At 38.0% G+C, this 16,764-nt stretch overlaps 1 protein-coding gene and 1 long non-coding RNA gene across 10 annotated transcripts in view; one reads left to right on the top strand and one right to left on the bottom strand.

The window, feature by feature from the left end:
* The first annotated feature begins 3,077 nt into the window (after positions 1–3,077).
* LOC135301634 (uncharacterized) lies at positions 3,078–12,876 on the top strand. 2 transcript variants are annotated; one of them, XR_010363411.1, is made up of 3 exons: positions 3,078–3,219; positions 6,731–7,485; positions 12,129–12,876. It is a non-coding gene; the product is annotated as an uncharacterized LOC135301634 (long non-coding RNA). The 2 variants fall into 2 exon arrangements; XR_010363410.1 differs by lacking the exon at positions 12,129–12,876 and having other exon boundaries at positions 6,731–9,898.
* Positions 4,190–16,764, bottom strand: part of CD36 (CD36 molecule (CD36 blood group)) — a 36,192-nt gene continuing 23,617 nt past the window's right edge. For all 8 annotated transcript variants that reach the window (XM_064421894.1, XM_064421889.1, XM_064421893.1 and 5 more), the window contains exons 5-14: positions 15,634–15,816; positions 15,402–15,493; positions 14,911–14,957; positions 12,531–12,600; positions 10,703–10,890; positions 9,758–9,876; positions 8,409–8,482; positions 7,641–7,695; positions 7,289–7,453; positions 4,190–6,583 (exon numbers count right to left, since the gene is read on the bottom strand). In XM_064421894.1, the coding sequence (XP_064277964.1) occupies positions 7,289–7,453; positions 7,641–7,695; positions 8,409–8,482; positions 9,758–9,876; positions 10,703–10,890; positions 12,531–12,600; positions 14,911–14,957; positions 15,402–15,493; positions 15,634–15,816 (993 nt within the window). In that variant the 3' untranslated portion in view covers positions 4,190–6,583. The remainder of the gene's footprint in view (positions 6,584–7,288; positions 7,454–7,640; positions 7,696–8,408; positions 8,483–9,757; positions 9,877–10,702; positions 10,891–12,530; positions 12,601–14,910; positions 14,958–15,401; positions 15,494–15,633; positions 15,817–16,764) is intronic.

A 16,764-nucleotide genomic window follows, 5' to 3' on the forward strand; every position in this document is an offset into this window, starting at 1 on the left:
CTATTCTCCCTATCCTAGTGTTCCAGAGTGCTGTTACCCTCATTACTTTGCAAGGAGGCACTCAAGGATTGCTGATATGGCTGTCCAGTTGGGTTTTGTCCAAAGCCATTCCCATTATATTTGAGATGCCCTTCATTCTTCGCTACCTCTGCATTTCATTCCTACTTTGCAATTTTTACTTTAAAGCCATATATTAGGGAGAAGGTAGAGCACAGTGGATGAGTTGCTGAAACAGACAATTAGCATTTCCCAGTAATGTACACACACAAGGCTCAGCAACCAATTCAAGCTGCAAAATCTGTTCCAGACTGAAGCACATATCAGCCAGTTCTTTTAGCACAATGGCACAATAGCAAGATAACATATAACAGCATTTACTTGGAAAATAGTATCTACAGGCAATGCTTTACTGGAAAAGAAGTCCTGAAAAAGATATTCATCTGAAGGGAGCTCTGTCATTTCTTGTAGTCCCACCACCTCCTATACTTCTTTGGGTTTTGTTTCAGAAGACTTGCTGTTACACTTTCTGTATACTATGAGCTATGGACACCACAAATACATATTTCATGGAATACATGAAAATAAATACATACTGCCTGTAAACAAATTTCAGAATCCTTTGTGCAATACTGAGAACTTCTGGTCTTCTAGAGTTGATGGCCAAATAGGTGAATTTAACCTCTTGTCAAAAATGTAAGCACTCATAAAACTATGTAACAGGTCTCTGTCAGATCTGATTGATCAGAGGTAGTTGCCTAAATTGCCTCCTCTGTATGCTGCATTAGAAAGATTGAAACACAAAACAAATGTACTAATTCAAGGTAGAACCACTCATAGATTTATACTCAGATATCTGTTTGACTTGTTGTGTCTCAATCCTTTGTGAGAATATTAATAAGATTCAAATTTCAGCTTTTAGTGAATAATGAAATATTAGATTTCATTGAATAATGGCCTTTGTTTGCTATCTGGGAGGCTTTGATGTGATGTGATCTAGCCTCTACCACCACAGCTAGGGCTGCTGACCATTCATGTTCCTGAAGCTGTGAAGTAAGGCTTGCAGGACTCTCTTACCAGATGAGTTTGAAAGTTTTCACAGTGGCATGAGGTGTTGCCATGTGAAAATATCTGTGTATATTTGCCTTGCTTTATTTTTGTGTAAAATTTCAGGGGCCACCAGCCTCTTCACTCAGGAATTCCAGACAGAACACCTCCTTTGGGGTGAAAGCAGCCTTTAACAAAAGTACTTAAATGATTTGATAGTTGGTTCTCCAACAATGCCTAGGGAATGCTTGGCTCTAGACAGGAATTCAGGTGATACACAGGATAAAATCTGGCTTTTCATGTGGATTCATAAAATCTGGTGTTCTAAGAAATAGATCATCTAAACTCCAAAAACTGATCCAGCTTTCTCCTTCCTTGAGGAGAAGATGCATTTAGCACTTGTGTTAAGAGGTTTTGCACCAGGATAGAAAGGGAGGTCAAGAGTTTCTGGCTCTAGGTTTTTGACTACTTCTGATTGTAGCGCAGTAAGAACTAAAAATAGCAAAAAGAGTCCTCTATCTCTCAACCAGTATCCAAACAAAGCTAAAATCTCCTTCATCTTTGTGGATTAAAAATCATCTTCCTCTAGGACTATAGCTTCATGTGAAAGAATAACCTCAACCATAGCATATTCATCTAAGTTAGTGTAGTCCAAATGGATTCACATCAGAATAGAAGCTTTTCTAATGCACACATTCCACATTCTGGCTGATAACTCTGACCATAACTCATGCAAATGGACAAACCACATAAAATTAACTTATTCTTACTGCATGTAAGTCTATTAGACTTGTTCAGGACTGTACTAAGATGACATATATGTGCATGCATTCAGCAAAGCAGGTGATGCTCCTGGGTGCTCAGGAAAATCTTTGTCTGATGCCTGGAAGAGATTAGGTGTCTACTGGAATAGTTTCCTGAATTAATCTCTTAACTGCACTGATTTGCCATTGAATTAAAGTATATGCTTTGCCAGAAGTGCTTTCTTAATGCATTCACACTATTCATAGGAAAAATGGAAATAATTAGTGGCTTCTGGTAACCTTTTTCTCCTTGTTTTCTGTCAGGGTGACTCTGTGAATGTCAATAGTGTTCTTCATTTTCTCCTGCTGAAGACAAGCCAGCTGAGCTTGTCAAGACTGCAGAATAAAACGTAGCTTCCACCACAACACAGTGTATGTTTGTGGAGGGGGTGCGTCCATTGTAGTGATAACTTCTGATTTTACAAAACAGACCCAGTGTTTGACCAGCACAAAGATAGTTACACTTGTGGAGTGAATGCATGGAAAAGGAAATATTTCCATGTTTCTAGTAAAAACACAGGAAATGTCTGTCCCCAAGAGTACCTGCAACTCCAGCAGGCTTTTACCTTCTGTTGCTGGGTTTAGCTCCTATCATGAAAGTATCAATCAAGAAATTTAACTTCAGAAGCATTCACATGGAGGCTTTCAGTTGGAAAAATTATGAGGGCAAAGTGAGGGCAAAATGTGACCTCCCCAGTCCTATGCTCAGATCTTCTGGTAAAACTGAAATTGCAAATCTAAGTCACATGAAAGAGCACACACAGAGCTCTGTGTAACTCCTGATTCATCCACACACCCTTGGTGCTGCACAAAGGATGCTGGGCAAGAAGCAGAATCCTGGAAACTTGGGGTGGGCTTACTGATATCAACTATGTATTGTGTAAAAACACCCATTTGTATAACTTAAAGGAAACCCTGGTCTTAGTAAAACACTACAGAATATTAATGGTCATTTAAATTTGTCTTAGAGCTGCATTCAAAAATCTGTCATCTAGCAGACACTTATGGTGGACTTTTTGTTATACTGCTTTAAAAGTGTTGTAATTCTATCTGGTGATGTTAACTCGCAGAGGTAGCAAAACTTCCTTACAGCCAGCATAATTTTTGACTGCCTATGGTGAGGTGAAGAGAACTTGTGAAAACCTGGATGGCCTTTGGGTGGCGCCTGCTGCAAAGCATTTGTTTTCTCTTTAAAAATAGAAGTAAAGAAGGTCTCAGCCTGGCGTTGCCCGGGTGGGCTGTAAATCCCTTCCTGCTTCGGGTACTGCCGGGAGAGAGTGAAACCACTGAGCATCGGGGCCAGCTGATAGGCGAAGAGAGAACAGAGAATGGAAAATTAATAGCATTTATTTATAAATGCAGTTTGCATTTGGTATGTACGTCATTTGTCTTTCTGGTTTCTGTTTTTATATGGCTACTGAGGAAAAAAAAAAGAAGCTGTAAGCATATTTTATTAGTTATTAAATTTATTTCTTTGTTATGCTGATGTGTAGACCTGTGACTAAAACAAGCCCTTCCCTACTTTCACAGTTAAAAGAACATAGAAGGCATTAATTTTCTTTCTTTTTCAAGGTATAGTAGCATGTTTGTATTAGCTTAACAGACAGTGGTAGGCTAGGTGGGAAGAACAGGTTTTAACACATGCTTTCAATGCATAATTACAATTAGAGATCAGGAGCTGGCACACCTGCTCTGGCTGTAAGTGTGTGGGCTGTTAGATCTTTGGTCAGATCTGACTTTCACGAGCAATTTTCACACATAAGGACCTGGGGTGGGCGGGGAACGTGAGGAATGGGCATAGCCAGTCCTGCCTGACACCCAACCTGCTGGGCCAGCAGAGCCAGGAAACGGTGTTGTAATGTGTAATGGATGTGCTAACACCATCCTGCCAACACATCCAGCTCCAAGGGATTTGAAAACAGGCCTCTCTCCGAGCTTGGATTCCTTGGTTTGTTTTAGAATTGCTTCAGTTTAGATGTGCTGGTACTTACCTTGTTCCACAAAGCCTTCTTTTTGTGATCCAGAACATAAATCACAGAATCAGAATATACTGAGGTGGAAGGGACCCACAAGGATCATTGAATCCATCTCTTTAGTGAATTGCCCACACAGGGATCAAATGCACAGCATTGGTGTTCTGACCAACAGAGACAATGAATGCTGTATGCCACTGGTATTTCTAATGTAGCACAAAGCAACTTGCCCTTCTAGGAAGCTGCAGTGTGCCTGAGTAAAATGATTTAACAAGGTTAGCCATAGCCTCAGTTATTCATCCATTTCCAAATGTAATTTTCTAGAAAAAAAAAACATACCCAAAATACCAAGAAAAGAGACACAAGAACTTCATTATTCAACACAGAAGGCTTTATTTACAATTAAACATAAGGATGTCAGAAAAAAATACTTGAACTTTATTTTATTTGCATTTTCATTAATGTTTCTAATGAAAGTTTACCCTGCACGGTTTGAACAAATGCAAATACTTAACATGAGCCTTAGTATCATGAATTAGCAATAACTGTAACTGATGCTTTGGATGAAGTAACTACAAATTACAATTCAAGTGCAGTCTAGGTGCTGGACATAGCTTAAAAGCCCAAACCTGCATTGAGATCAGTGAGATTATGCTTATGGACAAACCATATAAAATTTGGCCCTGAGACATTTAAAATCATGGCCAGACTTGCTGGATCACTTCTGCTGGAGCACCACATAGCACTAAATAACACTAGTAAAGCAAACACTAACTTACTTACATTGTACTTGAAGTCAAATAAAATGAAGTTGAAATGTTAGCATATCAAAAACTACAGAAGCACTTCTTTCATGTTAGATCCTGACACAAAAGACATTTTATTATAAAAAGTTGGTGTCAGATCTTGAACCACAGCAGAGCTGTGTTTATCTCAGAGATGTGGCTTAATGAATTCAGCTGCTCTCATACTTTTTTGACCAGTCCATAGGACTCTAGGGATAGCTTCAGTTTGTGTCAAACTGTCCCCAGACTAATATGGGAACAGAGCATCATATATGACACCAGCAATAATGTGAATATGAGAAAAAAGGTGTTTTTCATTGACTAGTCGGCACCATGAGTAATTAAATACACGGGCTGAGAGCAGCCCTTTCCCCCAGGGTCACACCAGCTGCCCTGGGAGCTGGCAATTCCAGCTCACAGCTGGAAGGAGGGTGCAGCCATGTACCTCACAGACCTCACTTTCAAGAATAATGTCTTGGGATTTATGTGACTCATCAGCTCTACTGATAGCTACAAAACTTTGTCCACGAGGAACAATGGAATAAAACACCAGCATTATAGTCAGTTGGATTTTCCCTTTATTTCCAAAGGTAAGAACACCTTACTAAAAATACCCAGCCAAAGACAGCAAGTTGAACCTTTCTGGTTTAAAGTCCATTGTAGCATTGTTTCCAAACAGCAGGATGTGAGAGGCTGGCCATGTTTGATTTCCCTTTTTCTTTGCAGCTCTTAAACAAGGGGGTAAAAGATCCAAAAAGAAATCTTAGAAAGTGCTGAACGTAGGCTCTTGTTCTGAATTTACTGAATCCATGGAAAGAGACCCCACTCTGTATTTGCCCCATTTACTCTCAGAATAAAATACAGCATTCAGATCAAATTCAAAAGTCAAGTATTTATGGAGATGTCAGTGTTTGCTAACTGTCTACAAGCTGATGCACCTCATTAAACAAATGGTTGCACAAATTTCCTTGTGGCAGGTGGTTTAGCAGTAAGTAATTGGGGCTACCTGTTTTCATTTATGTGCTTCTATAGCAAGTGGAACCCTGTGATGTTTGATCAAAAATCATTATCTCGGTCTTTCCTGTCTCTGAAGCATTTGGAATATTTTCTCTTGGCCTGTCAGGTGACATATCAGATCATTCTCCAAGGGAGGCCTTGGGCCAGGTGGGCTTAGGGCAGTGCAGAGGCTGGTGTTCAAACAGGAAGCAGAAATAAAAGCTCACAGGAGACAACAGGAAGAGCAGTGGAGCAGGTTGGGAGTTAGGGAGTGGTTCAGATTGATAAACAGCTGTGGAGCCAAATGCCAATGAGCTCCATCAACCTATGAATGACTGTGATGTATCTATGAGCCATCTCCATATAAAATGTATGAACCATGTATTTTAGTAAGTCTCTTATAAACTTCATGTATTACAGTTAGTAACTTTACATAATAAACTTCACATTCAATGCAATTCACATCCCTGAACAGAGGACAGAGAGCAGTTCTATTGCAGCAGCTTCTATTCCTTGAAGGAACAGAGAGAAATATTGCAATGAGAGCATCTAGAGCACAGCATGAGCTCCAAATTGTTGTCATTCCCAGCCTGTGCTCAGAGACGGAACATCAGCAAGCAGCTTTCATTTTTCTTGCAAATCCAGAAGAAAATGAGTAGCAAGTTGCATAAATGGCAGAAGGCGGACTAAAATCCAACTGCATCTCAACTTCAGTCTGCTTGAATGCAATTTAAAATGTATAACAAGTTTTAAATAAAGTCTTTTGATAATGTAGTTTCCACAGTGGCCTCTTTAGTGGTGTCAGAAGTGTGGACCTTCAAAAACATCAGCTTATTTGGGTTAGTAAGCTGGTCTTCTCAAAATGGAAAAACATGTTGAATTCCATAGCACATGGATTGACTCTGCCTTTTGTCTCTGAATTTTAACAAGCTGCTTAGCTGAAATTTCAATTAAACACTGACTGCCTCTGAAGTCTTTTCACCTGTTGTGAAATAAAATCAGAATTCAGCATATGGTGAGGCAAGTCTTCAGCTTAAGAATACCTCTTTAGTACAGCATACTTTCCGTCATAATATTCATGTCTCTGCACTTCTTTTAAATAACTCTAAAAATGTGTTTGCTTCCCCAGGTATGAGCACATCAATCCACCCCTTGGCCAGTCTGTCCTGATGGGAGTATATTTGCCTTTGTGGGCTAGGTATGTCCAGGAGGTGCTCAGACTAACCTTACAGCGATGCACCACTGAGAGAAAGAAGTGAAAAACCAACACTCAGTAGAAAGTGTCATTTACAGTGATCTCTGAACCTCAGACAGGGGCATGTCCTGGGAGAGCACAGCAATCTGCATCTGTGTGGCCTCTTTCTCAGAAAGGTGCTGGAGGACACTTCTCAGCAGTTTAACACTCTTGGACAAAATGTAAATTATAAAGAAATCACAACAAACAAAAACATTGCTCTTCTGATGCAGTTTCCGATGACCTCCCCTGAGTTAAGAGCATCCTGAAAGATTTAGGATGGGAAGAGAACTTGAAAATATTAGGCAAATTATCTGGATGTTTTCCTACAGAACAAATACTGAATTTTCCAGCATGTAAAAAAATAAGAACAGCAAAATAGGTAATGATTCTGAACTCTTGAAACCCTAAGGAGAAGTCACTTTGAGGACTGAGTGTTAAAGCCTTACTTACTTATTTTAATTTCTTTGACCTGCATATGAAATAGGACCCCAAGAAGGCCACGAACAGCACGGAGCCTCCAATCATTAATGCCATCTGCAGCGTGCTCAGCAGCTGGAGCCGACCGGAGATTTTAGTTCTGAACATTTCTGCTTTCTCATCCCCAATAACAGCAGACTGAAACAGTGCAAGAAAAACATCAGTGAAAGGTACATATGCAAGACCTTACTTGCTGAATATACTCTTTGTGTGGTGCAAATCACAGCGTGAGATTCAGGGCACCAAGACTGAAAAAGTTAGGTGGGTTGTTGTTTTTTTCATTTGTTTGTTTATTTCAAATTAAAGAATATTAAAATATACTAACCTCATTTAGCCAAAGAACAGGGAACACATAGGCTTTTTTAACTTTTTTTAAAGGTCTGAAATGAGAAAAAAAGTACAGCATGTTACTTTAAGTTTGCTACATAAGCCCACTCACTACTTAAACTTTTATTTTTCTTCTCTAACTATATATTTCTGTCTTCAAGATGTACCTCTTAAATATACTTTTGGAGTGGAAAAAAAACAAAACCAAAAAACTAAAACTACAATTAATGGCAGCCATTTTACATATTGGGCAACCATCATTTCCTGTCTAATCTTCTGTATATAGGCAGTCAGACACAGAGAGGGATAAAGATCGGTGTGGTGCTCATATGTACAAGATACTTATCCATCATATGTACAAAATGTTTATCCATGTACATTTGGGCCAATGAAGAGGAAAACAAAACAACTAGAAACACATTTACCATTGTGATAAAACCATCTAGTGACAGGGAATTCGTAAATTCTCTTTCTCATTGGATTTAGTACAGAAAATATAGTTTGTCTTTCTGTTCATCCTCATGGCCCCATTTGGGTTTTATAAGAATGTTATTTTAAAGAAAATTTTGCCTTGTAAGCTTCTGTAGGGAAGTCAAATGTGTGTTAAAACACCTGGGAGTGTCCTGCTCAGGAAGATTTACTCTGAACAAGCTTTGGGGAAGTATTTTTATTCCTTCTTCTCTGAGACATTTCTACTGATGCTCCCACAGACCTGTCAGCCCACTTAAAAGAATCCTTAAAAATAAAATAAAGAAGTAGCACTTACTCAATTCTTGTTGAAGGCCTCACAAGGAGGTTTACTTGCAGCCTTTTTGCAAATCGTAGTGTAAAACCAGTCACCTAAAACCAGTGAAAAACATCCAACAAGATATTAATTTAAACTTATTAATTAGATGCCAAAGTCTATATATGGAGTGTGTCAAAAAGCACTTTGGGATTATTTTATCCTTATGTTTTCAAGGATTAATTTTTATGAAATGGTAATGTTTCTAAGGGTTTCTCATTTCTCAAAGAAGTTCTAATTTTGTGGCTTTACCATAGTTACCTTTTAATTTACATTTAAGCATGAAGACAAAGTTAAAAACTGCTAAATCAGTCATGACATATTTAATATAAAGAGATGTCTCAGGGATTTTTTTCCACCAAAAATCAGCTAAATTTTATTTTTCAAAATGAAAGATATTTAACTTGCATAGGGCTGAAAACAAACCTTTCATAACAGGACAAACAGATGTATACAAAGGTCAAATCTTTTCTTCACATATTTCTTCTACTCTCTGTCTTTCACAAGAAAAAAGGCTGTGATTCTTGAAAATTTTGTGTAATATTTAGGAAAATCTCATTGATGTCTCTATTTCAAATAAGGTGAAACAAAGATTTAACTTCATTTCTCCTCACTGAAGTTACATAGCTTAATTGCCTAATTTTAGTGAGAAATTATTAATTTTATTTTTTGTTCAAAGTAAGAGCAAAATAGAATTTTGGAACCTTTGAGTTCATCATACAATTCAGAAAACTTAGGTAAATGCACTTAAAGATCTGAATCACTGAAACAGAAATAGAGGTAAATTTTTAAGAAGTCAAAATAAATTCATTCTGTTTGGCAGATCTGCTGGACAATTCAAATCACAAAGATTTAAATTAGGTCCATTTAAATCAGACTCTTCAGAGATCTAGCAATACAAAATAAACTCATCTATGTTTATTTAGTTTCAATTGAGATAGTAATTATCAAAAAAATAGTTAAATATATATATATTTTTAAACTAAGTGTAGAGGAAAGAAAAGTTTCATAGAATATAATTTTCTCAAAGTACCTGAAGATCATAGAAAAGCTACAACATATTTCACCCTTTTCAGAATCTATTCAATCCCTTGTTCTCAATAAGTAAAAATCAAAACAGATTTTCCAAACCTTGAAGGTCAGAATGAGAGAAAGTTCTGCTCTAAATTTCCCCTGTTGAAACCATACCACTTTGAGAGCAGACCTTAGAAAAGCAAGCATGAAAATACTGCATCTTCTGCTTGTCCCTCTGGTAAAAGGCACACTCTACTACTATTAAATTTAAACATTGCAAGTTTCCCAAGGTACAAGTACTAAATACTTGGACTTACAGGCTCTATGTCTAGATATGTCTCATGTTCTTTTTCATTTGGGCTCAGACCTTCCACGTTATTCAATACAGATCCACTTGCATGAAGGAAATGAGGAAGAGAGATATATACTGGTCTTTCTATTAAAAAAAAAAAAAGAAACTCTCTTGAATCATTAAGCCTTGCTTTTGCGCTCATCTTCACAGGTCATTTTCCAAACATAGTTTTTCTACGTAGATGTACAATCCTGATAAAAATGTTTATGGTCTAACCCCACCACCCTCCCAAAAAAAAAAAAAAACCAAACCCAAAAGCCCCAAACCAAAAAAAATCCAAAAATTTGAGCATTTTTGCAACTTACTTGTTATCATGAGGAAAATTTGCATAGCAAAATAAACTGGTGTTGCAAATCCTGCTTGTCTTGTGTCTACACTGTGGAGCTGGCAGTGCTCCCAGTTTCATGCTGAGGTGAGGACATGACTGTCACTGTCCCTGCCCACCTTCATGATCTTGTATTGGCCTGAAGGGACCTCTCACAGTTTGCTCTGCACCAAATGCAGACTTGGTATATATTTATTTTACCCACACCACACTATGGTCTGTGTGCATACACACAATTGTGGACATACCCACCCTGCTGTGTCTGTGAATTGCCACAGACACAAGGTGCTGAACTATCTCTGGCTTTTACACAGTGCCCCTCCTTTCCTTTCTCCACACACATTCCTTCAGTTTCAGTACACAATCTATGGTATCCCAACTCTGCATAACAGTATGCAAAATACAGAAATATCAGAGTCTTCATTTTGGGAAATGAGGCTGCAGAAATGTGAGGGGTCTCACAAGCAACCTGTGGGAGAATTCACAGACAAACATCCTGGATATCAGAGTAACACCTCAGCTACAGGACAAGTGTCTTGTCCCCAGTTAAATGGCTCGTGTGGCAGTACTGTGTCACCACCATACTTGCTTTGCAGGCACTGATGTCCAGGAGTCCAGCTATGGTGCAGTTCTCTGATATTTCTCGTTCTGTGCAGAAGCAGTAATTGTCTGCAACTTCAGTTGGTGCGGCAAATGCTTCACGAGGAACTACGAAACGATACAGTGTGATTCCCTTCACAACCTGCTGGCTGTGGAAAACTCCATAGATTGATCTGAACACAAAAGAGGAGAAAAAGTGTTTCAGCCTTTTGGATTAAAAGTCGGAATTCGTGGCAATGCTCCTGAAGGATCTCCCCAATTGCCTCTCTCTTAAAAGAAACAACTCCGCCAAGGACCCCATGTCCAGGTTCCTGCCACACTGTTCAGCAAATTTTGGGGTGTTTCTCTGCAATGGAGAATATCCCACACCTTCACTAAAGGATGTACAAGCTCAGTGTTGAACATGAAAATACACAAAACAACACACAAAATTTCAAATACTAATGATAAACAATACAGACAAAACAAACAAATTAATTGAGATCTCTTTTCCCTACACACAGCTACACCCACAGTCATTGTGAGGTTTTTGAAAGCTTCTGGATTACAGTAGAGATGTTTATCCATATAAAGCATCTCTGATATGGTTTTTTGCTGGCCTTATGGTAATCTAAGCTTTATAACACAGATAACATCTTGCATATAACCTTATTTTGTTGCATATGAATCAGAATACTACTTAAGCTTCTTTTTGCTAATCCAGTATCAGCTGATACAGAGGTATGGTTGCTACATGGTAATGTGACTAGGACACCAACACTTTGTATTGCAGCCAAACAAAAGAAAGGTTTTTCAACATGGACAGAACAATTTTTCCTGACCCTGCTTCTACAGGAGCTTTTGACAATTGTTATTGTCTTTTACTGTTCATGAATTGTGAGAATTGAATGGCCGGAGGGATCTCTCATACTGTGTGTGCAATCAATCCAAAGAATTTTATCATTTCTCCCCTGCACAGAATTCTGTTTTCTATGAATTGGGAAATGTTTTCCAGTTTGTGGATAAAATTGCTTCACAAAAAACCCCCTTTAACTTCATGTAAAAACAGTGTTCTTTAAAAAAAAAAACACTCTGCAAAGAAAATGACCCACTTTAAACCTAGTAAAAAGGAAGCATCTGTTTCCAGGCAGCAAAATAAATAAAGGGTTTGAAGCTCCCAAAGTAAATACACACTGTGATGCACTTTAAATCTTTTACATTTCTTTCAGTGATCCCACTGGAGAACCTGGGGATGCTGGATAGCCCAGCAGAAGCAGCAGGCTTAAAAGTCATCAGCATGGGATGTATTAAGCAGGCTTATTTGTTTGTAAATACATAAAAATAAAATATGTAAAATTATCCTGTGAGAAAACAATTTTAAGTATCTATTGAATGACAGTAAACACTGTTGTGCATAAATTATTTTTTCCAGACATGTCAAAGATGGATCTAACCAGACCCTGCTGTACCTGTTGCCTTCTCAGACCAAAAAGGCTGGATCCTGGTCTTAGAAGAAGTTCATGACATTGAACCCTGTGGCCCTCAGTGTCTTTTAAAGACTTCTAACAGCTCACAATGTCACATTTTCCTGAATATACATCTGTAACTGGCTGAAATAAAGTACATTGCATTAGCTTGCTACTTGACATAAAAGTGGTAGAATCAGGCTCTGAATCATGAGCACAACTCACAATTGTGTTATAGATGAAAAGTTTATGTTGCAGTGCCTGGCTGACCTGAGCCCAAGCACAGCCACTGCAGCCACCCTCTGAAAACAAAAAGCACTCAGAGGCACACTTGGGTGTGAACACACCCCAGAAAGGGAGCAGCCTACCTGCAAATGTCGGAGGAGAAGAAGCGTAGTACCTGATCCTTCTTAATAAACGGTGGGAAGGATGCTCCATCTGTGAATAAAATGAAACAAGATTTTGAAACCAGTTTTGCTTAGAAGACATGATTTAATTTCTAGCTCAATACTCGGTTGTTACTTTCCTGTAAAGCTGTGACAAAAGTAAACAATAGGAGTCATTTGTGGGGAAAATGTTTATGTAAGTTATTGCACATTGACAGGCACTTCACAGATAACATGTAATTGTTTTTGAAAGCGAGCCAAGATATAGCAGCTTTTTTTCGTCCCCAGATTTGAAGCTATATGATCAAGCCCATTTAAAACAGAGCCCATTTTAAAAAAACCCAACAAAGCTGCTTAGTATGAAGCTAAAAATCTGTTGCCATTGCTTCGAAGTTTATGCACCTAGGTTTATAGACCTGAACCTTCCTGAAGATGCTTGAGTCACCTGAAATTGTGACACTCAGTGTTTACAAGAAACACAGCTTCGACTTCAACACTGTCTATTTAATAATAAACACTAAACCTTTTCCACTAAAGATTGTTCAAGTGGGTCTCTAAGCTGAGGTCCTTCTACACCTAATGGAGAGGAGGAAGCCACTTCTAGAGCACAATCTTTCTCACTCCATGGTAGATATGCAAAATAAGTCAGAGGAGCAGCACTTTGGTGTTTTTTCCCTCCACTTGCTCTTAAAGAGTGCAGACACTCAGATTTGTATTTCTGCATTGCAAGCACACAGAGTTACGTAAGAGCCGCCTCTGTCATTTTACCAATTAAGGTGTTGTAACAAACCTTTAACCAATACATTTGTTAGTTTTTGTGACAATTTCTGTTTAGTTTCTTAGGCAGCAGTCATAACCAAACAATTGCAAACATTGGCGATATCTTTGAATCCAGCTGGCAAGAGCACGAGGGCTAAATTACATACTGCTGCTTGCCCACTGCTGACAGAAGCACTTGCTTTTCAAACATTCAAAGTCATCCTAAACACACACTCTGTTTCTAAATCTTGGCATTCTTGTAAGGTTGGCAATCATGGAGTCATGTCAAGCCCCATACAAGTATACTGGTTTATATTTTTATCTGTGTATTTTCTTATGCTATACATGTTGAGCTTTTGAGTAAAAGCTTACAAGATAAGGTAGAATTCTCATACTTACAAGATTTTTTAATCTGTTGCATCCAAATACAGCAATGTCACACTGAATGACCTTGTGAACTGTGAAGCAATCTTTGCTCACAAGTAAAAGCTCATTTTCACTGTGCTGCAACACTTAATTAGTTAGAAGCATATGTTTATTCCATCAGTTACAGAAGAAGAATAAACAAAAAGCTGACCCTGGCTAAAAAAAATATGCCAGGACCCATAAGAAAGAGAGGAAATCCTAGAATGTAAGAAAATATTGTTTCTTATAAAATTAATTACATGGTTTAAAAAGGAACTAATCCTTCATGGTGCACAGAGTTTTGGAAAATCAGATTCTTGTGATATATTTTAAATATTTCAAAATACCTTGTTGCACAGTCTGCGTTAAAAGGAAAATAATCTATGCCAGGTAAAGCAGAATGGAAAATGGAGAGAAAAAAATCCAAACAAAACAACCCAACACAAAAGCCTTCATTTACTGAAGGTCTGGAGCTTTCTACAAAAGCCTCCACCAAGACACCTGCCAGCCTCAGCTCTACAGGTTGTGGTGTCCTCACAGCAATGCTTTCACTAATCAAAAAGAAAAATAGCACCTTGAGCAAATGTATCTTAAACAACTCAGCTGTTTACCAATGCATTCCAAAAGAAAATTCAAAAATATTTGTTTATAGTCTGTTCATCCCAGTCTAAACTACTTTTCTTCTTCATCCCTTTTCATTTTCTAGTACTCTACAAGCCATTCATCTGACAGACTCCTCCTTTGTTGCTTCAATTTCTTTACATATATCAGGATATCCATTCTGGTGCATTTAATTAAATTTTCAACAGTGTAAATGAATGTGCATTATTAAAATGCCAAGATAATTTTCAATTACTATAGCAAAGAAAAAGAATCTTAATTATATTGTTCTATGAAAATAATTAGTAGAAACAAGCGAACTGGATAATTTTGTTTCTCTTCCACATTTACTCTAGATGTAGAGGCTGTGTGCATGTATAGATAAAATGTGCAGTAATAAATGGTTCATATGTTTTTTTTATAAATACACACATATGCATATATCATAGTAGTAGTATGCCTGCATATATATAGATACTTAATATAGAGAATACAGAACTGGCAAATCCCAGGGTAGTTAATTTAAATATTGTATCTCATTATTCCCTTGAAATATCAAGAAAAGTGTTGAAATTTTAAAAAGCTTTAATAAGCTCACCTGTGCCATTAACCATATCACAGTGACCTTTCCAGTACGAAAGAGTCCTGTAAGATAAAATAAAAGTCATACTGCATGTGGTAGATTCTACCATGTAAGTACTTTGATTACCTGCATTACCAAATGTAACTGTTCCTGGATATCTTGACCCATTAGCAAAGTCAAAGGATAGAGATGTTCGTTAATTCAGATAAATTACAGGATCCATTAGAAGAGGTTTAGAAGAGGTTAAAAGGAATCTATCTACTTAAGAATGCAAAACAGAAGTAAATACTTGTATCAAAGAATCAATAACTGTCTTAAGTCCAAGCTCCTAACAGAACTATTGATATCTGAAAGAAAGTGATGGTTTTGCTAATCACAAGGCTTGATCCTGTTTCCTTTGAATCATTGAAGTTTTTTCTGTTTATCTATAGCTCCTAGTGAATCAAGAGTTACAAGCCATATCTTGAAAATGTGTATATTTTTTTTACTCTACAATGTTATGATACCTTTCATTTTTATAGCTTTCAATTATTGCTGTTTTCGTAATATCTTCTGTCCCAGTATACACACTGTAAGGTCCATCAACTGTCCCATTATACTGTAAAAGATGCAACAAGAAGAAATAACAGTTAGAAATACTGAACAAATTTACAACATTTTCTTCCTCAGAGCAGATTACTTAAGTTTTATTCACAGTATGATAACTGAAGGCATTGCCTCCTCATTGGTTTCACTTACCGGGTAGAAGACTCCCACAAATGACTTCACACCAGGAAAGGGGATACTGTGTAGGAAGGGATCTGTGTATCCCCACAGTATTTCTTTGACTGTTCTGTTCTGCAGTATGGCTGCACGGGATGATTTAACCCAAGTGTTTATTACTGATTGCATTAGGGTGCTTGGGTACAAGGAAGGTACAGCCTACAATGGCAAAAAAAAAAAAAATCAATGTTTAATATAAAATTCTGCATGTGCTTTGAATTAAAATCACAGAGACTGACTCCAAGAAATGTCTGCCAAAGCCAGTTCCCAGATTTACAACTCCCTTGAATTTAAGTTTCTACATAAAACTGACACTTCTTAACAAAACAATTACTGGCCATAAGTAACACAAAAGCAGAAATTTTTTTCTCGACTGATTACACGAGTTCACTAGATCAGCCCTAATCACAGAATGACAGAACAGCCTGGAGACTGTCTGGTCCAACCCCTGCTCAAGCAGGACCATTGAGAGCCAGTTGCCCAGGACCATTTCCAGATGAGCTTCTGAATAGCTGCAAGTAATGACTTCACAAAAGCTGTGATCAGATGATCCTCTGAAGTGCCTTCCAACATGGGCTCTTCTGTGATTCTGTGACTGCTCCTATGGTTCTATTTTATGTTTGCACCAACATTCTTCATACTCTGCCCCTTGCAGACACCTTCTCACAGCAATCCTGAGCATTCATGCAAACACCAGAAAGATGGTGCAACACAACCAGGGCTGAATATAAGTATGAAAACTGTAAATATTTGTCAAAGGCAAACATTCTCAGCCTGTGGTAAGACAAAAACACCTGGACTAAAAAGGGTCTAGCAGCACTCTAGGTGAAGATCCCTGTATTCTTTGAATACCTAAATGCTCAGTAGGACAGGAGAGCTCCAGGACTGCACTATGGGGCCCAGGCTCTGTGGGGGTGAGGCCATGCAGACACTGGGTGTTAGAATCAATACAGCCTACCCTGCCAAGCAGACCTGAGGGTATTATGGAAACAGCATGGCAAATCCACCCTGTACTGTTCATGCTGTGCATGAACATGTTCATACTCACACACAAAGTGAACCCATCCACAAACTCTTGATTTATTCCCATGTTAAAATTAGCTAAGA

This window comes from Passer domesticus, chromosome 5 (genome assembly GCF_036417665.1).
Source record: "Passer domesticus isolate bPasDom1 chromosome 5, bPasDom1.hap1, whole genome shotgun sequence".
Lineage (NCBI taxonomy): Eukaryota > Metazoa > Chordata > Aves > Passeriformes > Passeridae > Passer > Passer domesticus.